Below are 22515 nucleotides of genomic sequence, written 5' to 3'. Positions count from 1 at the left end.
TACATTTCACAGAACCGGTTTGGATTGGTTTATGCATGCATTGTTTATGCAAACGTATTGTACTTACCTTACGGGAAAAAAAACAGAATGGCAACTGAGCATTGCCAAATATAGTCATGATTTCTTTACAACAGTGTGATAATATTTTTTTGCAGTGCACCTTACTTCTCTTACCACTTATTGCAATAAAACTAAACTTTATTGCCATATTCTTCTTTATCTATTTGCACCATATTATTCATTCAGATATTCATTAATATATACACACACACACACACACACACACACACACACACACACACACACACACACACACACACACACACACACATACATACATATATACATACATATATATATATATATATATATATATATATATATATATATATATATATATATATATATATATATATATATATATATATGTGTGTGTGTCTGTGTGTGTGTGTGTGTGTGTCATTGCACAGTTGCAAAACAGCTACTCGCCTTGTGTGTGTTTTTAAGGAGGTTTGTCAGTCACTATATTCTTAAATAGTATTATAAGTGTAGCTCAATTAAAGGCTCAATCAAAAAGCATACTTTTATCTAGCAAAAAGTGCATTAAAAACAGAAAAATAAAATGAGTATAACTGATTGACTGAAATAACTGATTTCAATGCAATTAATCTTTGTTTCTATAGCACTTTTTACATTGTAGATTTTCAAATCAGCTTAACATAGACGAAGAAAAGACATTAAAACATGTATAACGTTAAAGCAATATTAAATATTCATATATATATATATATATATATATATATATATATATATATATATATATATATATATATATATATATATATATATATATATATATATATATATATATATATATATATATATATATATATAATATTGCATTAATGTTTTACTGTGATTAAATGAACCTGAGAGAGCATAAGAGTGGTTAAAAACAATTTGTTCTCTTCAATTTTACCCTCGTCCAAGAGGGCGGTTGTTGTTTGTGTGAGTGATGGCTCGGCTGTCCAATAAGAGCAAAGATATCGATGTGCACGGGTGTGCGCCGGAAGAGCAGCGCCGCAGTAGCAGCACACGGGACCGAAATGGCGTAACGCGCAGTCGAGCACCGCAGCAGCGCAGAGGGGCCAGGCTCAGCGAACACCACAGAGCCTGGCCCGAACAACTTCAACCAGCAAATTTGTTGAAAATTACTCTTCACTCCAGTCCACATGTTTCCAAACCAGCACGAGATCACCGCTGACGGTAAGTGCGGGATGAGTGTTGACGTGCACTACAGGAGCTTGTCTTTGTCTAATCTTTGTGTTGCAGTTTCGCATTCCAGCACTTGCGTCACTCGGTAGATGGTCAGGCATTGTGCGGGAGTAGAGATGTACAATTGCTCATGCACTGATATTGATTTGTATTATCTTTTAAGTTACTTTGTGATTTTTACTCCGTAAATGTTCTGTGTAAATAATGGATGCGTTATTAAACAACAATGCAAAATTCATTGAACCTGCTTTGTCTTGTTAAAACAGTGCCCCTCATTTGTCATATCAAGAAGAGAAAAGAACAGTCCTGAAGGGAACACACGACCAGGTAGGTCATCAAAAACAGCACAACATACTTGTTTGGCTGATTATTGACAGATTTAGCAGATTTTAGATTCACAAACTCAGATTTCAGCTTCTAATAGTTTGTATCAGATACATCACAATTTTTGTAACATCCCTCTCAACTAATACTTTAAACTATATGAGGAAGCCTGTTAGTTGGTTTATTAATATTAGAGATTATTAACATAATACATGTAAACTATAAACTTTGGTTTAGAAACAACATTAAAGTCTCAAATGAAGTTTAGACTGTTGTTTTCATTACAGATTAATTCAAACATATCAAAGAGAATGTGTATTGACAGGTTTTAAAATTCTACTTGATTTGGATTCATAAGCTCTTTACATGATTCAATTAGATTTAATGCTGTAAACTACACAAAGAACCATTTTAGTTGGTACATTTATTGTGAGAAGTCATAATTATCTTGTCCAAACTAGGGCTGTGCGATTGATCGAAATCGAATCGCAATTTTAAACGTTGCGATTAGTTAATCGTAAAAGGCTATATTTATTATTTAATTTCCCCAGCATATAGCAAATGCGTGACTGTGTCGGCTGTGTGTGGCAGTCTTACTAGCCAATTGAGTGAGCACACTTTTGTTCTGTCCAATTAGAATTGCTCAACAGAATTATGCCCACAATTAAAAAAAAAAAAAAAAAAGAGAATAAAACAGGAAAGCGCTGACAAATTAAATTATGGCATCTGCCGCTTCAGAAGCATTAGTTAAGACAAATTAACATCAAAGAAAAACAGCATTTGTAATTTTGAAAATTTTGGTTTCAAAGTCACAGACACCGGACAAAATAGGTAAGTTTTAAGAGCTCTCACAATGGTTGCCACGGCTTACAGATTATTATGCTGAAGCTTGACTACAAAATTGACTACGTAAATCAAATCGCAATATCTGTCAAAACAATTGCAATTAGATATTTTCCCCAAATCGCACAGCCCTAGTCCAACTTTTAAAAACGTCTGTTTTGGATAATTTCAACGAAGTGCTCTGGTAGAACATTTGTCTAGATATTTAATGGGTTATGAGTCGGGCCATACACAATCTGAGGACATTTTTTGCCATTTTTGCACAAAAATTTGAAAAAATAAAAATCTGGAGATTTTTACAAAAAGTAAATAGACTCAGTGATCAACTAAAAATCTGCAGATTTCTGTGCGCGCAGATTCCGTGTGGGACTAGTTGTTGGCAATGAATAGCTTTTATGTGGTAAATGTAACTTTATACTTCCTCAGCTGAAACACTAATTCAGCAATTGCCTGGGACTTGGTAGTTTTAAGATTTCTGTCAACAATATTTATAGTTAAATATGTGGTGTAGTTTACAGAGTTTGAAAGCTCAGACTGTTCTGGTTATCAAAAGCAACAAAGTACGATGTCATTAACATTACAAATCCTGTTTAGTGAAATTGTACATGTGCATCAGCAGAAAACAGCATAGACTGAAAGATTTAAATGAGCTTAAATGACGTAATCAGCATGTTGTCAGCCAAGCTCCTCTTTCTTGCCTTATCTGACCTGTTTCAAATGTCCATTCTGTGCAGATGAGACCATCTTGTCTTTGTTCTTCAAACCGCCCTTCATCCTGATAAGTTGACCTTCCTCCAGCGTTATTTCAGGGAAGTGTTTGTTCAGCATACCAAGCCAAGTGTTACTGGTCTATGAACATATCATCTCTGCACTTTGGAGAAGACAACTGAAGTTTTTTTTAATTCACATAAACTCCCCCACAAACTCTTCTTGTGTTCAAAAAAGCTAAATGACAACACAATTGTGCCACAACATGGTGCCATCGACTGGTCATATTGTTCAGAATAAATCAAATATGGTTGCAGTTTTTGTTAAATGAAGATAAAAATGCAGAAAAAAATGCACATTTAAAATCTAAATCATGCAAGCAAGAAGACAGAGCTACATCCAACAGTTTTATTATCTGCAGATTAAGTGCCTAGACGAGTCTCTTTTTAATAGCTCCTGCCTCAATTTCCATGGCTTCGCTCTAAAGTAAAGCACTTCTTTGGACATTTTAGTCTTTCAAATGGCTGAAAATGTAGTTTCTGAGACGACAAACTGTAGACAGCTAGCTGTTCTCTTAATTCACAACTCATATTGGTGCTTTAGCAAAACCATGACCCATGCTTTCATGTTTTCTACAGTATATACTTGTACTGACAAACCAAGACAGGCAGTGGCATAACAACCCAAAAAAAACATAAGCTTTATAAATCCCACAGTTAAACCTTTCTAGCGGGGTGCTATTGAGTTGCAGGATGTTATGAAAAATAGTTATTTTACTACCTCAGAAGTTACCACAGCTCAGAGCCACACTTGGATCAAACTATAAGAGCATGCTTGTCTTTTTTGTTTGCAGTAAAATAAATATAGTCGTTATAGTCTGTCTAATGGCTTGGTAATCTGATGAGAAGAGGAATTAATTTTTCTTTTGTATGTGTGAAATATCGTATTGAGACTGTATGTTCTCCAGAATAAGATAAACATCATGTTCATCCATTAACGTTATGCCTGAAGAAAGGCAGTAAAATGGTTAAATGATCATAACATCTTTAAATAGTTGCTAATAGTCTAATATGTTGGACAGTAAGACTGGTTTCTAGTTATCTGCTATAGAGCACTGTGAAAATAGGAATTTCTCTTCATCTGTTGTGACACTACATCTTTTTTGTTGTTGTTGGTATAGTAGTTCCTATCATACGGATGGTAGATATTCAAGTGTTCTGAGTTTTCATGAGAGGAAGAGTAGCGAGGCCTCAGTGTGGGAAATGTGCAATATTTGTTTCTTTGTCTTGTTTTGAGATGAATATGTATATTGTACAAACAAGTGACAAGTTGTTCGCAAAAACAACAAAATCACCAATGTCTTCCATTAAATGATGTATAGTTTCATCTGCTTGCTTTAGGGTGGCGGGATTTGTAGTGCCAGCGTAGACATGGACATGCATGTACGGTAGCGATGCTTGCTGAGTTTAATAGTCGTAGTGACATTCAGTATAGGCTATAATAAAGTCAGTTAGTACATAAATATAGGCAAAGATTTAGTTAGTAAACACCATAGATGCAGTATCCACACCTTGGTTAATTTGATTAAGAAGCGAGTAGTAGGGCTGCACGATTCTGGCTAAAATGAAAATCACGTTTTTTTGTTGTTGTTTTTTTTTTAATCAAGATCGCGATTTTCTCACAATTCTATAGATGTAGAATAAAGGTTTATATGAGAAGGCTATTATTATTATTGTTAATTTTCAAATATATGGTAAAACAACATTAGCATTAGGCCTGTGTCATTCTAACGTTTTGTATAGGCTTGGAATGGTGGACTGGTTCATGTCTTTAACAACATTATTAGAAAATTTTTTTCACTGGTAAAATTAAACCAGTAGTATCGTCATTAATGGTCTATCTACAATAGATAATGTTACATGTGGAAAATTAACTAAAATGCTCACATTCACATGTTTGTGCAATAATAGACCTTTTGATTTGAATAGTTTTGTGGAGCCCTTTGTGTTGAATTCATGCCTTTTATGGTAACCTGTTGCATGTTTTCTGACGCTTTAGTTCGAGTGCATATCTGAATCAGTTCATTTTTGTTCCTGTCAATATAATTTAGTAGCTATAACAACCACAACGATCTCTTTAAAAGAAAATAACAATAGTTTAAAAAATGAGCAACAGGAAACATTAAAACAATTTTATATACATCAAATAGCCAAATTTTGCTGGAAAAATGCTCTTTTGGTAACATATTTCATTCGGTATAATTTGTATCTTTATTTTAAAGTATTTTTGTTGGTCAGTTTTCTACAAAATAAACGAAAAGAACGAATGCATTTTAGCTGAAGTGATGTGCAAATACTTCTTCAATAATAAGGGAATTATGAATTAAATTCAAGTAAACCTATTATAACATAAAATATAGTATTTCTAATAATTTTATTTATTTAATAGATTTGAGTTTGAATTACAGTATCACAATACTATTTGATTCCACAATACTTCAACTGGTATAGTATCTTAACGTAAATTAATAGTATCGCGACAACCCTAATAAATATAGTATGGGACACGTAACAGCATTTGGAGGTGTCCACATTGCTGAGCAACTTGCCTAAAACAATGTGAAGACTTGTGCGACTGCCCTTACGCTTCTCTCCTGACTTAATATACGTAGGTGAATCGTACAACAGCTGGATTAAGATCATGTGTAGGGTCGAATCAAGATCACGTTCTTTTATCGATTAATCGTGCAGCCCTAGCAAGTAAGCATTTACTCTTGGTTTTAGTTTTTAAGTGACATACGCTGTAGTTTATTCACTGGTAATCACTATTAGTTGATGATAACGTCATAGCATGCTGAGGATTAGTAAAATGGCGGTTGGTATTGATGTGCGACTAGCCATGCTGAAATGCATATATATGTTTCATAAGCACTGTGTCAGTTTGTCCTAGTTTGTACTGTGCAAAATGAAGTTCTGGGCTCAAAATAGTCGACTCAGATCAAAACGTCTGTCCCAAATAGGCCAAAATTTGGCTCAGTAGCTTAGAATACGCAGGTGTTGAAGAACTTCATTCAGTACCTGTTTCAAGGTTGCTAAAACTGTACTGGACAGAAAGAATAGACTTCTCTCTTCCTAAATAGAACTGTGTTTGTTTTCATACCTCTAATATTGCATTCTCCATCAGGTAATGTTGTCTCAAACTAGAGCTGTGGGTAGATTATTCCTAGTAGCAGAACATGTAGATTTTAACTCAACGTGTAGAAAATTAAGTGGCATAAAGCAATTATCAAAGCATTGTAATGTAGATAAATACCTCAATGACTGGAATGCAAACTATATATTTTTGAATATACTCGAAAAAATATGCAAGCCATGATGTGTATTAAGTTCATCTTTTAGAAGCAATAATCAGTTTATGCATGAGTTAAAGTACCGGAACAGTTTAGTGGTGTTTGTAATATCTGTAGCATATCTGTGACAGTGACAAGTGTTTGATCCTGAATATCTCATTGCTCATAATTAAAAGTTTTCCATTCCTCCATTTTTCATGGACACCAAATAAATATGTTAAGGTAGCACTGGGGGTCTGACTAATAAAGAGGATTTTTTGGGTGGGTTGACGAAAGTTAGAAGAATCATCTACATATGCAGGGCTTTTGCTCTTATTAAATTTGCATGTTTACCTAATCATTGTGGAAAGCACATAAGCTGTATGTTTATTGACAGCTTATTATCATTAACAGCAATATGAGCAGTGTTCTGGGTAGCAATTTGTAATACTGATGACTCATTATCCTCATGAAGCCTGGACAAACATTTTACCACTTTACATTTACAAACCCCATTTGGAGTAAAGTATTTTTTAAAGAGTGCAAAAAAAACCTGATGCATGGTAGAAATGGATAAGAAATGTTTTGTGCTGCATGCAATAATTGAGCTTTGCTTGAAAATGTTTATGCAGAAATGTGATGACACTAAATCTATGAGTGGACCAGTGTTGTGACTTTCTTTTTAAATGCATGGAATCCCAAAGTTGATCTCTACTGTAAATTATTCACAGACGTGTTCATTGAGAAATGTTTGATTACTGTATGATGGAATTGTAACAAGTTTGTTCTTCAAGAGGCAAAGTCAGATGCAGTGTTTTAGCAAAGTCTTAACAATTGTGAGTTGAAACGGGAAAAACTATTTGTGTTATGTTCAATGCAAATAATATTGCAGAATATAAGTTAATATGCTTTGCAGACCTGATTTGCGTTGCTGATTTTGCCTCTGAATGTGAAACTCTATGCTTAGTCTGATCTATGCACTACAGAAGCGTCCCGCATGGTTTTGTACAAAATATTAAATTTTAGCAATAAAAAAAAGCAGCATGGTGCCAATCATAACATGTGTCTTTTTTCTTCAATGTTAAGATCCAACCTTTCATCAAAAATGTCCTAAAACTATTGAAAAACACCCAATCTTGTCTTAACCTTTTACCTGCCCCACCAAGAAAACATTTTTTGGATTGCATTTCTTAACTTTCTAATGTCGCTAGTTAACACACTCAATGCATTTTCTTTCAACACATCCCATAATTACTAAAATATCAGCCTTTACCAAATTGTTGATATGTCTGTTTATGGCAAAGTACCAGAATTAATTAAATAATTCTATGAAAATCTTTTTTTTTTTTTTATAAGTATGCCATAAAATATTTCAAATTCTCATTTAACATGTTTTCTTGCCTTTTTTTTCTTTTTTCCAATAAAACCAAAATCAAGTGTAGTAGTGCAACAGAATTATGTTTGTTTTAAACCAACAATGTGTAGTGTAAACCATTCTATGGTCCTTTTCACACCACACCGATTGCTTTGGTCCAAGCCAGTTAAAAAAAAAAGAACCAAAATTCAGTCCTGTGACAAAATCCACATCACTCATTGGCCAGATGTTCATTTACTCATTCATTCATTCATTTTCTTTTCGGCTTAGTCCCTTTATTAATCTGGGGTCGCCACAAAGGAATGAACCGCCAATTTATACAGCATATGTTTTATGCAGTGGATGCTCTTCCAGCTGCAACCCATCTCTGGGAAACATCCATACACACTCATACACTACGGATATTTTAGCCCACCCAGTTCACCTGTACCACATGTCTTTGGACTGTGCGGGAAACCGGAGCACCCGGAGGAAACCCATGCGAATGCGGGGAGAACATGCAAACTCCACAGAGAAACGCCAACTGACCCAGACGAGGCTTGAACCAGCAACCTTCTTTTCCTTCTGAATTAATTTAGCTAAACTGCTACATGGTCATCTTCTGGAAATATTACCAATGATCCATCAGGTAATGTTTTTCCCTCTCTCTCTCTCTCTCTGTTTGAAATTGTTGGTAAAGCGCTGTCAACAAATATTTTTCCTCCACATACTATAAGATGGGACAGCACGTCACACCTGCCCAAACGAACTGCAGAAAGAAGGAAAACGAACTCTAGTGGGATTCAACCAAACTAAGTAAGGCAGGTGTGAAAACACCCTAATAGTCATTATTCAAAAAAGTCCAAATATGGTCAACTATTTAGTAGAGTAGGCAGTTAAAGGGTTAGGGCAGTTTTGATAAAATTGAAGTGTTGACTACTGCATTTTATTTTGTTTTTCCTGAACCTTATGTGGAACAATTGAACTGTAATGTGGTAGTTAATATAAAAGCATATAAAAAATAATTCCTAATAAATACAATACAAAAATATTAATTTTATTTAAAGTTTTAACAAAAAAGTTATCCAATAAAAATATTTACATCTTCCAAGTCTGCAATTTTAGTTCACGTCATGTGTGCACATTTTTTCCATCATTTGCTCCAGAATGTCTACCTGCTTCAGTTTAGTTTCTAAGTACTCCTTCAGCTGAAAAGAGAAGAACAATCTTCAATCCATTTCCACTGTAAAAGTAACCTAAAATATTTTAAAAATGCATCTGTAAAATAAGTAATGACGGCATTATTACCTTTTTGATATTTTTGTCCATGAGTCTGTGTTTGAAGTTGATTTTGGAGGCTTTAACACATGTGCCGCTTCTTAGAATGTAGCTGGAATGTAAAAATGTCCATTAAATCTGGTATGTTTAAATAGTGCTTCACCTAAAAATATAAACTGCTGTTAATTTACTCCCTCTCAAGCCATTCAATATGCAAGATTTATTAAAACTGTGGTCCACTGGCATTTGTGACCTGCAATTTAACGGGTGCCAGCACTTTGAGACTTAAAAAGAAACATCTAGAGGAAAACAAAATGATTACAGTGGCTCCTGAGTATTCACTGAGCTCTTATCAAGATAAATCAGCCTGGCAAAAAGCTGACATGATTTTCTAAATAAATTGCCTTAATCCACAGCTTTGTTATGCACTCATTACAGTCTGGGGTGTGAGTTTCCAGTCACATGAGTCCAAACTTAACCAGCCACAGGTATTATTATTTTGCCTTTATGTCTTTTTGACTGCTGCTGATTTGCACTTTATCATTCCCAAGAAGAGAAAAAGTAACCTACATCTTGGATGGCCCATGGGTAATTAACAGATTTGTACATTTTTGGCTCAATTAAATATCTATTACAAAGCAACTCCTACCAGTTTATCAGCTCTTTTCGTAAAAGGAAGAGATTTCGTAAAGCAGACAGGTGCTTCGGGGTGGAATGAAGAACCAAGCCAACAGCATCATGACAGCCAGTGCAGAGAAGGGTTTGGTAGGTGCTACAGATGGAGACAACACGAAACAAGATCATCAAACATCCAACAATGCATGACATGAGCTGAAAAGGCTGAGATCGACAGACTTACGAGGAAGCCAGCTGACCGCTCGAACACATCTCGTGCTTTTCATTCACCATCACATCCTCAGTAACTTCTTCAATGGGAAAGATTGAAATGTGTCAAAGTTATGAACAGCACAAATCAGTCCAAGGAACTTGAAAAATGTGGGAAAAAAATATTGAAAAGCCTTTATTGACATGGCTATTTCTTAATTTTTTTTTTGTCAGTTTTGGGGGATAGCCAAGTCAATAAAAGCTTTTCAATATTTTTCCACATTTTTCAAGTGTCTTGGACTACTAATTTTTGCTGTTTATTCTGATGAATCCCTTAACCAACAAGCACCGCCACATTATTTAAGCTACCCCTGAGCATTTTTTTGTTTGATTGTGGTCTTAAAGGGATAGTTTACCAAAAATGTACATTTACTCACCCTCAAGTGGTTCCAAATCTTTGAGTTTCTTTATTGAAGCTTGTGTATTGTTTAAATTGACTATACTTTTGTTATGTTGGTGGCAGTTTTTGCCCCATTGACTATTATTATAACAACTTTTTTTGATTGTGAAGCACAACATAAGCATGCATTCTTGATAGTTGGTAGTTTCCACTGTCATTTTCTACTGTTGATTATTAGTGGGTACCATTAACCCTTTAGATAGGCCTTTGCAAACAAGATTCTGGCTTTTAGTCATTTTATATCGAGTTCTGCAAACAGCAAATTATACTGTGCGTGCATAAATATACTTGCTGTTTTAAGTGCTGAGGTGCTTAATTTGATTTTCTTAGAAATATAAAGGTAAGTGCAAAGGTATCTTATACACACACTATACTTTATATAAGAGTCAAAAAATAAGCCTTTTTTCCACTGTAACTAATGATCAACAGAAAAATAAATATAATGTAACCTATTCCTAACAGGGGAAAAAAAAAAACAACAATCAAGAATACATAATATTATGGTATCATGGTTTTGCGATCAAAGCAAAAATGTTATAATGTAAGCCAATGGGCAAAAAGAGCCCTTAACATAACAAAAGGGTAATGCATTTGCCCAGAGTGTATTGTTGAGTTTGACACATTTTCCCCCCAAAAATTGTCAAAATAAGATGTCACCAAAAGTCATTTCATTTTCTAAAAACACAGGTGGTGGCCAAATTACACATCAAATGTCACATTTGAGTGGATGAAAACATCCCTAACAACAGCACACAAGAGATAAGTTGAAGTCAAAAGAAGATAATGTGAAGAAATATTTGTAACAATTGACTTCCATTGTAGGAATAAAATACTATGGAAGTCAATGGTTAACGTTACAGCTTTAAAATATCTTCTTTTGTGCTTAACAGAAGAAAGAAACTCATAAAGGTTTGAAACTAACAAAAGATGAGTAAATAAATGACGGAGTTTGCATTTTTGGGGTGACCTATCCCTTTAAACAAAAATGTCTCTGCAGTAACTTGGTCATAACAGGCAGCACATCGCCCCCCGCGTGTTTAGTGTATTTCACAAAACCTTTTAAGACGTAATGAGGTAAGTTTCGAGTTTAAAATGAGGTAAAATATAACTTACTCAAACAAATGACACTTTGGCTGCTCTCCACTTCCCCGCAGACGCCGAGAGAGTCTCCAAGCACAGTGTTGCATGTTATGCATTGGAAAACGATGCAATTCCTAAAGTCTACCATGCAGATTTCTTTATCCTTCACCGCTTGAAGCTGTTCTACAATTGAACTTGACTGTGTCGAGTCACATGGACCGATATCATAAGAGCTTTCGAGTAAACTCCGAGTGCTGTTCGCCATTATCGCATAGAGATTTGTTTCTACTGTGGATGTTGCTGTGGACAGCTCACACACAAGTTCAAAAGACGCTTCGTTTATTGTTTTGAACGTAAGGTGGCGCTCTAAACTGCTCAATCAAAACCCGCCTTAGCCGTTGACTTTAAGCCAATCAACGTCAACCAGATGATAAATCTATTTCTTATTGGATATAATACAACGACGTCATACACTCTTTAACCAATCATCTCCATGAAATCTGTTTTTGAAACACGGTATTTTTTCAAACGACAATCACAAACCCAAACTAACCGATCCGACATCAGAGAGCAGTCGATTACTGTATTATACTTGTGCCTCTTCAACTTACGTCGATTTTATAGGCAATAACATGGATTTAGACTCGCTAAAATATGCGGAATTGCAGCGCCTCGCCAAAGAAGTGGGACTTAAAGCGAATATGAAGGTAAGTTTTGTTGTATAAGATAAAGTGGTGCAGTTCGTTACTGTTTACATGCAACCAGACATGTGATGTAAATCCAGCATGGTTTTAAACCCACCACATTTAGTTTATAGACATTAAAGTATTATAGCATGTTGCTACATTTAAACTTAACGTTACCTTATCTTGTTCAGTAACTTTACGCATTGCTGTTTTAACTTATTCAGCACTTTGATTTGATAGGCTGAAAGGCTGTTGAAGGCTTTAAAAGAACACTTTTCACAACAGCAGCTTTCTGAGAACGTGAGTAATGTCTTTGGGATTTAACAACTATAAGAAATTTTAAATCTGACTATTAGCTTAAACGCCGTGGCCGTTGTTTGCAGGGCAATGACGCTGCCGCTTCGGACGCGCACGATTCTGTTCCTCCTGTGGACGCGCACGCTGCAACATATGTGACCGAGCGCAGAGGAAAGGGCCGCACCGCCAAGAGGAAGCTCAGTGAACCAACACCGATCATTTCTCCGGTACACAAATCACATTTACTGACTACTTTATCTTTCATTTGTATGTATTGGAGTGAAATATGTATTTTTGTTTTTAATGCATATTCTTTAGACTGAAGAAAAAACACCACAAGATGAGGGTCGAAGGGGCTCCAAGAGAAGAAAGGTGTCTTCAGCCAAGGATACACAGACTCCAGTTCCAGCTGAAGCTTTCGCTAAAGAGAATACTATGGAGAAAGAATCTGGAGATCTAAATCCAGATTCTGAAAGTGGTCCAACAGAAACGGGTGTGAAAGGTAATGATTGTTTTAATGAATTGTGCTCATTATTAGGAGTGATTTTTTTAACTCACTGAATCACTTGTGCTTGTACAGTGTATGTAGTGATGACTAGTAATATGAATTACAATATTGGTGATGCAGGGAGAAGAACAGTTGGTAAAATTCCCCGCCATAAAGGTCTGATGAAGAGAAAACCTGCAATGCGGCCGACAACTCCTAGTAATATAATATATTCAGTTTTATACAGGACAACAAAATATATATTTTACATTCTCTAATAATAAAAAAAAACAGTGTCTTTAATTGATCGTTTCATCTCTTATTAATTTTAAGCTCTTCTCTTTAATAATGCATTTTCAATTACTGTTCCCCAGACTTCAAGAAACTCCACGAGGCTCACTTCAAAAAGATGGAGTCCATCGATTCGTACGTCCAAAGAAAGAACAAACAAATGGAAGTGCTCAGGAATTCAGTTAAAGAGCTGAAGGTAACAGAGAAATAACATTAGAAACTTTAACCTAAATAAAAATTAGAAATGTTGTCTTGGAAATCAACTTTAACAATATTTTTAATTTTATTGTTGTCATCATTGTTAATATTAATATTATAATTAGTATTTTATATCACTTCAAAATATGTAAGTAAAAAAGGATACTACAAAACAAAATAAAAAGGTCAAAATACACTACAAAATAAAAAGGATAGTTCCTTGGTGATTCGTATAAATGGCAGTCAATGGTTCTTGTTATTTTAGAACAGTAGTTCCCAAACTTTTTGCTGTGTGCACCCCTTTTTAATATTTGAGACCTGTTAAGCACTCCTTTCTCCGATTAAACTCCATGTTTTTAACTACAATAACTAAATACTTATTTTTCTGTGTACGTTATTAAAATAAAATACGTAAATTTAAAGGATGAGCTTTTATGAATTTGACAATTTTCACAGCGTCATGCATAGGTTGTAAATAACAATTTGTTATGTGATTTTTTTTTTCGTTGTAATATTTGTAATATGACATGTGAAGTTTACCAAAGATAAATGCATAAAAATAATAAAAGATAAAAAAATTTCCATTACAAACATTCTCTAGCGCACCCCTGGTGGTCAGACTGCACACCCCTTGGTGCACGCACCTCAGTTTGGGGACCACTGCTTCAGATAAAAACAAATGCATACAAAAATATCCTGGTGGCACACTGATGTGTTGTAAAAAGAACCGATCAGTCTGTGTAGGAAATGTAACATTATTTAAAATACTATTAGCTTTAATTCACAGCCTGGGCAAACAATTCTTGGTCTATGCACGAGTGTGTTGAATGCAAGTATATTTTTAATTAAAAAAAAAACAGTAACCATTGACTGCCATTATATAAATCATTAAGGAGCTATCACTTTTAACATATATTTAGTAATATAAAAATAACTTAAATTAATATATATATATATTTTTTAAAAAGGTTGCACAAAATATTTCAAAGATCTATAATGTAGTTAAAACAGAAATAGATTGAACATTTTCTTCAGGTATCTGAAGTTTAGTTTACACTTACTATTATTTACTTTTATCATTTCAGACCCTGTCAGAAAAGACACTGAAGAAACCCGAGGCAAAGGCTCAAACTGTAAGTCACTATAGGTTCAGATATCAATTGATCAATCTTTTATGATTCTGTTTGAATTGCCATGTACCCTGATCAGTTCTTGTGAAATGTTGTGTTAAAAATGGCATAGTGTCATCTTTCTAAAACTGTGGGGAGGGTATCTTCAAATATGTTTGAAAAAAAAGTTATGTTTTTGAACGTTGAATTGTTTAAATTCAGCAAGGTTTTTCTTTCTGAAAGTGTTTTACCTGAATATTAAGCAAACTTTTGTATTGTGTCCTATTAGAAAGTGCCTTCTAGCCGAGCATCTCTCTTCAGTCCTGCAGTGCAGAAGACAGCAGTGCCAGAAAGACGCAGACTCACTCAGCAGCCGGTCAGCAAGTCCGCTTTAAAGGACACCGCCACCTTCAGGCCAACTGTCCTCACCACCAATAAAATCAATGTCCGGTAAATGCATAATGTGCTTTGTCACATTTTTAATGCTTTTAGTTTTATGATCAAAGTGTTTTAGTTTGATTAAAGTGATTTATATTACCTCTTGAGGCCATACAAGATGTTCTACTGAAGAACGAAAGTCAATTACATCAAAAAATGTTTAGCCTTTATAAAATGAACTTTGAGAGTCAAAAAGACATAATTAATTGCCCTTTTCTCCTCATCACACATTTAGATCAGTTTGGTGAAGTTATGTATTAATAATGTTAGATATTAATAATTTTCAGTCTCTTTCTTAGATCATTTGTTTGGGTTCATAAGAGCTCAGTGTGTCATCAGGAGCCACAGGTGTTCATTTTATTTTGCCTGTGCGTCTTTGACTCGTGGAAAGTGCCAGTAGCTTTTGACTTTGCATTTAATAAATCACCAAGGATATAAATTTCAGCTAAAAGATTTCAACTGAAAACAAAAGTTATTACGGCTGAGCTTGACTTTTTCACGAAACTGCTGCTTTTCTGTGTAGGTTTTCTCAAGCCACTCAAGATAATGAATACAAGCGTTCGCTGGTGAAGACTCCAGCTCGTATGTCTCCTCACATGCCTCTCACCTCCACTCCAGGGAGAAAATCTGATGTTCGTTCCAAAGCTGAACTAAACAGAAGTGCTAGCACCATCACTAAAACACCCGGTATGGATGCCATTATTGTGTGTTACTTTATTTTTACAACTGAAGTGAAGTGAGCCGTTGTATTGTTCATTTCATACTGTAAATTTGTCCTCTGCTTTTAACACATCCAAGTACACACAAACATTTTGAGTGAGAAGTGAAAGCACAAACATGCACAGTAAAGGATTGGATTTATCTTATTTGGTTGTCTTCGTTTGCTTTCTTTTAAAGGGGCTACGCCATTTGTTTTTAATGGCAACAACAGCATTTCCACCACGCCTGGCACCACCAAGAAAAACACATTTGACCTGAAGGCCAGTCTCTCTCGTCCACTGACCTACAAACCCCACAAAGGTATTTCCCATGTTTCATAAAGAAATGAGAATGCAATGCTAACATCTTAGGTAGTGTTTGAGTCTAACTGATCCTATGTGCCTGCCATTATCTGTACAGGAAAACTGAAGCCTTTTGGAGATGCACAGGAGAACACGGCACTTAACAAATCCCAGACTGTCCCTTCACATCAGAAAAACTACAAACAGCACCAGGTTCAAACCCGGTAAGATGCTTGCTTTAGTTGTGCAAAACATTTCAACTTTCTGTACCAACTTGGCGTGGATTTCTGAAGGATTGTCATTAAAGATTGGAGTTTTGCCAAAATAAGAATGTTATTTAAAATATATGAATAAAGACAAGGGATTTGATCGTTTATTACTTTTTCTTTTTTTTATGTCAGAGAGGAACGACGTGTCAAGCACACAGAAGATCGAAAGCAGAAGAAAGAGAAGATGTTGGGTGCCAGACGAGGTTTAGTTATGGCCTAACTTGCAGTGTTTTTACTACTTTTACTTTGACACTCACTGTACATGTTTAGCTTTCGTCTCGTTTGTCTGTTTTTTTTCCAAACTATTGTACATTTTTGCTCTTTTCTAAACACTTGTTCTTTGCTGACTCTTGTTGTCATTCTACTAAAGTCTTTTAGCATTTCTAGACGAGGTTTTTTGATACTTTGTTTTTTATGTGAAGAAAAACTATTCTGACCAATATTATTTGGTATGAATGGTTGAAATGTATTTGCTTCAGTGTATTGTAAAAACAAGAAAAGATCAAAACAAAACATTGGCCATACAAAAAGTTTGTTTGAAACTTGAGTGATAAATTATCATTTTGTACTTTTTCATGGGGTCATATTTTATGTATATTTGTCTGTATGAACGATGATGTCTCTTTAAAAAAACAAACAAACGTCCAAGTACTTTTTTCCCGAAAAGTTTTTAATTAAAGAATTTGTTAATCCATACCTAATTGTTGAATCCTATTTAATACAACCAGAACTATGGGTTTTTCTTGTAAAGCTCATATGCAAACTCCTCAGTGTGGGCACAGTCATTATTCAGACCAATGAAATCAATCTCCAGCTGAAATGGACCATCTGCTTTGTCCCCCAATGTAAAACCAATAGTATTTATCTGGGAAAAAAAGCACAAAAAACAAACTTATGATAACTGACTGTTCTTTTAATGTGTCCTCAGAGAAAATAAAGATAAAATGCTAATTTCAGTTCACTGGATAAACTCCAAGTACATACTGACCTTGTCCAGCCAGAGAGGATGCTGACTATCCTGGATTCTTCCCCGACTGGAAAGGAAAAACTTGGAGAATGGAATCTGTAAAAGAGATTTACAATTATCAAGCAAGAATCTGGAGCCAAATATTATTACCACATAAAGGTCAGAATTTAAGGTTTCTGCCAGGCTCATTTATTGACGTTTAAGATATTTATAATATTACAGCTTAGAGACAGTTATTTTAAAATGCAATTTTTGTAATTTATAAAAGCATCTTTTCTGACCCCCAAATCTTTAAACATGTTAAACCGATGCAATGGAATCAATGCACTGTCAAATCCATGATATTTTTCTTTTCTTTAAATGAAGCACATGCCTTGACATCCTGCCAGTAGGGTCCCCCTCTCGTGTAAAGGAAGTAACTGTAGATGTCATCTCTCTGGTGAGAAAAGTAGGTTTCAGCGGACACGTTTATCATCCACGGTCTTCCATCGCCTCGTATCCGCAAATGTAACGTGTTGAAACTTGACCAGTCATAGTGCTTTTTCCTGTCAAATGAGGCCTGCAGCAGAAAAGTACGTTTTAAAGGCAAATTTACAAGTTATTGCCCATTTACTCCTATATTTAAATTAATGCAAAAATCTGTTGCTCATTAGCCATGTACACACTGTAGATAAGTTTGGATAGACACACAGTTCCTTAAATTACGCAAATGATAACCACACATAACAACAGTGACTGAACTAGGGCTGCTTGATAATGAAAAAACATGGCAATATTTTATTTTGTTGCGAAATATTTTGCAATATGAATATAATTTCACCAGATGATTTGGATAGCTCTTTGAAAAGAGATTTTATTCATTTAGATTGACTGGGATAATGAAATCTTCTATGCGGTACATCTGCATAAAATATAATAAATTTAAAAGCATATTAACATGACAGCAAAAATAAATTACATGGTTTTCTAGGGAGTCAAACCGAATTTAAGTACAGAAATTTAACAATCAAATGTAAAATAATGTGGTTATTAATATTGCATAGATTAATTAGAATATTTAATAATATCTTCATCTTTTAATCTTCAATAAATCTAATCCTGCGATGTAAATATTGCAGATACACACACACTGCAATATCGAAGCTCAAACAATATATTGTTCAGCAATAGACTGAACAAGAATGTAGGTGATTCATTTTCATATTTAAAAAAGGCTATGTATTTGGTTGAAATAAAATTTGTCATTTAGAATTTTGCTTTAATTTTTAGATTTTCAAATATTGTTCTTTTGTTTTCTTTTCATTCATGAAAGATTTCTGTTTCTAAAAAACAACTTTTCAATCAAAAACATTTTTTAAATTTTAAAACATGTATATTAAATATAAAACATCTTTTTTTTTACAATGCAAAAAAATTATTTCTGTGTTTTCAGCCAAATAAGGGCAGGCTTAGACAGACAATTTCTTTCAAAATCAATCAAGAAATAAAAATAAAAAATTGTACCAACCCCTAACTTTTCAACTGTAGGTATGTTGTATACATACAAAATTATTGCATGCAATTTTAGCAGATCAGATTAAGGTTTTTACACAAAAGATAAATTAGTTAAAAAATAATAACTTCTATTATAATTAAAGGTGCAGTAGGTGATTGTCTTCAGAAACATTTGTTGTTGTGCTGGTTGAAAGTCTCTTCACAGTACAATAGTAATGATTAAAGTAAATGATCTAAATGTATTTACATGTATTTTTTTTATTTTGGTAAGGCATAAAACTAAAAAATGTTCATCCAATTAAATAGAGTCGGGCCGACATCTCTCATAATTCCGATAAGTAGACCAAACTGTCTGTCAGCAAATGCAGATTTGAACAACTGCGCAGCCGTTTGTATGCAGCTCCGCTGACCGCTGTTTGTGCGTAGATCTGCTGCGCGTTCATGAGACAGAGCACGAGCGCGTGCACGATCAGCAAAAACATGCTGAATTAAAACTTTTTAAAAACCTCAATCAATATTGCAGTTACCTTTGCATGCTGGAGAAAGGATGACACCATGGCTGAAGGATTTCTCATAGACCGGTTATGTTCTGTTTTAAAACTGTTTTAGCTTCACGCAAAGCTGATGAAACATTAGATGTTGTTGTTGCAGATGGGTTATATCTTCACAGAAGTGTTGTTCAGCCACTAAAATCTTCCAGTGAAAGATTAAAAAGACTATTTTCAGTTTCACAAGGGACCTTTTACAGCATCGATAATGTCGATTTTAATGTATTTAACAACAAAACACAAGTAAATACCGCTATTCAGCCTAGTCTCTTCCTATATTGTTTACCATGCAACTCTAAATATTCGCTCTGAAATAGCATGTCAGTTTGGCTTAGTAATGTGTAATTCCTGCATGCCGCCGGACAAGCACTAGTCGCTTTTTATACGAGAGAGGGTTGTTTTGCTGTCATCTTTAAGGTGCACGTGCTCCTGTTTCAGGAGGCGTGGCTCTGGACGGCAGGGGAGGGACTGTGATTCAGAGATTTATGCTAAGCTGTTAGCATTGTGAAAGATCACCTACTGCACTTTTAAAAGAATCTGGCAATGTATTATGTCCCATTTCTTTAAATACCTGCTGTACAAATGCATTGATTGAATAACGTTTGCAGAATGTAAAAAATCTTAAGTAAATGCATTAAATGTTGGTAAAAATAATAAAGAGACACAGATGTGGGATCTCAGCACTGACCTTTGGGGGTTTGGAGCGCATAGAGCAGTATCCACTGTATCGAGTCTCTCCATCACGTGGAGGGGTGGAGCTCAAGGTCCCATACAGCAAACACGTGGTGTTGTTTTTGCCCAGACTGACATAAGCCACACTGCGGCCCCCAATCTCCTGATCAGATGACACAATCCACTCATTTAGACTCTCAGGACCCCGAAACTCCCACACGACACGGGTCTGTTCCAGCATGTGCTCTATTATTGGCTTTCCTTCCGGTCCAATCCAGCGCTGGAAAAACTCATCCTTTAACAAGCCAAAGTGCTTCCTGACACTCTCCACACCTTTGGAGAAATCAAAGTTTATCATCTGCCAAGGCCAGCGTGTGTCTGGAGGCTGACCGGGTCTCTGGTAATCTCGCTCAAACTTGCTCCTGGTGATCTGTATAGATGCACATTTGAGTGAGGAAGGGAACAACAGAGGCTGTCTGTAAACCACTCCACAAACTCCATACAGGGACTTGAGTGTTGTTCTCGATACAGCCATTTAGTCTGGGTAGCTCTTGGGATCAGATTAGACATCCAGAAGACTGCTGAAAAAATTAAAAACATTTATAACAAACAGTAAAATCGTATATGCATCATTTAGAGCCATTATTTTCATTTATTTATTTTCATTCCAGCTTAGTTTCTTTATTTGTCAGGGGTTGTCACAGTGGAATGAACCGCCAACTTATACAGCATATGTTTTACACAGCGCAACCCAGTACTGAAAAACATCCATACACACTCACTCAGACGCACACACAACAGACAATTTACCTTATTCAATTCACCTATAGCACATGTCTTTGGACTATGGGGGAAACCAGAGTACCCAAAGGAAACCCACACCAACACGTGGAGCACATGCAAACTCCACACAGAAATGCCAACTGACCCAGTCAGGACTTGAACCAGTGACCTTGCTGTGAGGCGACAAGCCACCGAGTCACCCATACTTTATTTTATAAATGTAATACTTCCTGTTCTGATTTAAAGGAATAGTTCACACAAATTTTAAATTTACGACCCTTTTACTCAATGGTTACTTTATGGGTTTCTTTCTTCTACACAAGAAAAGATACTTTGAAGAATGGTAAAAATCTGTAACCACTTACCAAATTCCATGTAACAATGATTGCAGGTTTAAGAATTCTTCAGAATATACTTTGTGTGTGTAACAGAAGAATGAAACTAATTAAAGGTTGAAACAAGTAAAGGGTAAGTAAATGAGAACAATATTTTAATTTTGAGGTGACCTACCCCTTTGAAGGTTTTAAACTGTAGAAAAAATTATTGAGTCAATTATCACTGAACAGGAACTAGGGCTGCACAATATATAGTTTCAGCATCGATATCGCAATGTGCACATCTGCAATAGTCATTGCAAAGACATGCAATGTTAAGTCTGGATTATAGTTGACCAAAAGCGTTAGAATTGTATTCATTAATGTTTTAATACAAAATTAATGTACATTCGTTTAAGTTTTTTGTCATTCTAGTCTAAACATCTACATTTCAAAGTGAAAACAGGATTATTTAACTTACCCCACTAGCATAAGTTTTTGCTTGTTTTAAGGAGAAAACTCTCAACTTCGCCTCATTTCATCTGAATTTTAAAACACAGCAATAGTTTTCCCTGATTAAGATTTTTTTTAGATATTTGGACTAGAAAAGAGATAAAGCAAAGTAAGAAAAAACATTTTTTTTTTTGCATTGTGATTATTAAATTAATGTACCTGAAAATGGTGCTGATCTCTTGAATTCGAGTTTTTTCAAGGAGGTGCAAGAGGGTCTATGGAAAGGTTTAGAGAAAAACAGTGGACATAATATATAAATGCGTAATTACTATTATGATTTAGATTAAGTGAATAATCATGGATTCAGATGAGAATATAATAAAATGTACATTTAAATAACTGCTATCGTAGAAGCTCACCAAATGGAAATTATTTACAAATACAATTACACAACAGTATATACCTATTAAGGCAATTTAAGTTTGTATAAATCTGCCAGTTTTTATACATGAAGATGTAATTTTCAGGGAATTCCTCTTGCATGTGGATTATCATATTTGGCTTCCATAGCAACAAGGTTATAAATTAATCTAGAGAGGGTCAGCGGTACAATAACACGTGTTAAAATCCCCACACTTCATGATTTGAAGATTAAGTTTAATTGTTACAGCAAAGCTAACGTACAAACACTGACGGTGACCACATTTATCAACAACATATCAATAAATAAATTAAAAATATTTAAGCAATACTTACACAAAAGTCAAATGCGCCTTCGCGGCCCGTCATTTAATTTGCCCTTACTTGAAACAAGGACATCCGCTTATGGTCCTACCGACAACGAACATTCCTCGCAGTTCACCCCCTACCAACCCCACATTTAGTGGTTAACAAATGTTATCATAATTGTGGTTAATGTACTTTACATTATATTTGACATTATCAGAAACAGCACGTAAGTGGTACTGTAAACTTGTCGATGTATTTGTGGTGGCGTGTGCGCATGCGCGGTGTAGCTCTAGCGCCTTTGTGT

General features: G+C 35.0%; 3 protein-coding genes and 1 long non-coding RNA gene across 15 annotated transcripts; 2 read left to right on the top strand and 2 right to left on the bottom strand.

The window, feature by feature from the left end:
- The first annotated feature begins 1083 nt into the window (after positions 1-1083).
- On the top strand, positions 1084-7537 carry oip5-as1 (oip5 antisense RNA 1). 2 transcript variants are annotated; one of them, NR_046387.1, is made up of 3 exons: positions 1084-1266; positions 1542-1602; positions 3177-7537. It is a non-coding gene; the product is annotated as an oip5 antisense RNA 1 (long non-coding RNA). The 2 variants fall into 2 exon arrangements; NR_138147.1 differs by lacking the exon at positions 1542-1602.
- A 296-nt stretch (positions 7538-7833) lies between these two features.
- Positions 7834-11822, bottom strand: oip5 (opa interacting protein 5). Of its 2 annotated transcripts, XM_073920022.1 has the most exons (6): positions 11509-11816; positions 9970-10036; positions 9760-9882; positions 9141-9222; positions 8935-9040; positions 7834-8601 (listed from the first exon to the last, which is right to left on the bottom strand). In XM_073920022.1, the coding sequence occupies exons 1-5, from the start codon at positions 11738-11740 to the stop codon at positions 8954-8956; spliced, it is 591 nt and encodes a 196-aa protein (XP_073776123.1). In that variant the 5' UTR covers positions 11741-11816; the 3' UTR covers positions 7834-8601; positions 8935-8953. The 2 variants fall into 2 exon arrangements, with proteins under 2 accessions (XP_073776123.1, NP_001139092.1); NM_001145620.1 differs by lacking the exon at positions 7834-8601 and having other exon boundaries at positions 8869-9040; positions 11509-11822.
- A 165-nt stretch (positions 11823-11987) lies between these two features.
- nusap1 (nucleolar and spindle associated protein 1) lies at positions 11988-16947 on the top strand. The gene is made up of 12 exons (NM_001145694.1): positions 11988-12182; positions 12402-12461; positions 12545-12685; positions 12777-12960; positions 13087-13164; positions 13320-13432; positions 14520-14567; positions 14833-14993; positions 15505-15668; positions 15879-16001; positions 16101-16206; positions 16384-16947. The coding sequence occupies exons 1-12, from the start codon at positions 12108-12110 to the stop codon at positions 16469-16471; spliced, it is 1341 nt and encodes a 446-aa protein (NP_001139166.1). The 5' UTR covers positions 11988-12107; the 3' UTR covers positions 16472-16947.
- On the bottom strand, positions 16901-22483 carry ndufaf1 (NADH:ubiquinone oxidoreductase complex assembly factor 1). 10 transcript variants are annotated; one of them, XM_073919539.1, is made up of 7 exons: positions 22239-22483; positions 21702-21757; positions 21511-21630; positions 19949-20513; positions 17592-17777; positions 17240-17314; positions 16901-17116 (listed from the first exon to the last, which is right to left on the bottom strand). In XM_073919539.1, the coding sequence occupies exons 4-7, from the start codon at positions 20465-20467 to the stop codon at positions 16982-16984; spliced, it is 915 nt and encodes a 304-aa protein (XP_073775640.1). In that variant the 5' UTR covers positions 20468-20513; positions 21511-21630; positions 21702-21757; positions 22239-22483; the 3' UTR covers positions 16901-16981. The 10 variants fall into 10 exon arrangements, with proteins under 10 accessions (XP_073775640.1, XP_009305590.1, XP_005156886.1 ...); XM_009307315.4 differs by having other exon boundaries at positions 19949-20510; XM_005156829.5 differs by having other exon boundaries at positions 21511-21571.
- Positions 22484-22515: the final 32 nt, after the last annotated feature.

This window comes from Danio rerio, chromosome 13 (genome assembly GCF_049306965.1).
Source record: "Danio rerio strain Tuebingen ecotype United States chromosome 13, GRCz12tu, whole genome shotgun sequence".
Taxonomy (NCBI): Eukaryota; Metazoa; Chordata; class Actinopteri; order Cypriniformes; family Danionidae; genus Danio; species Danio rerio.
This window is presented reverse-complemented; position numbering and strand designations above follow the sequence as displayed.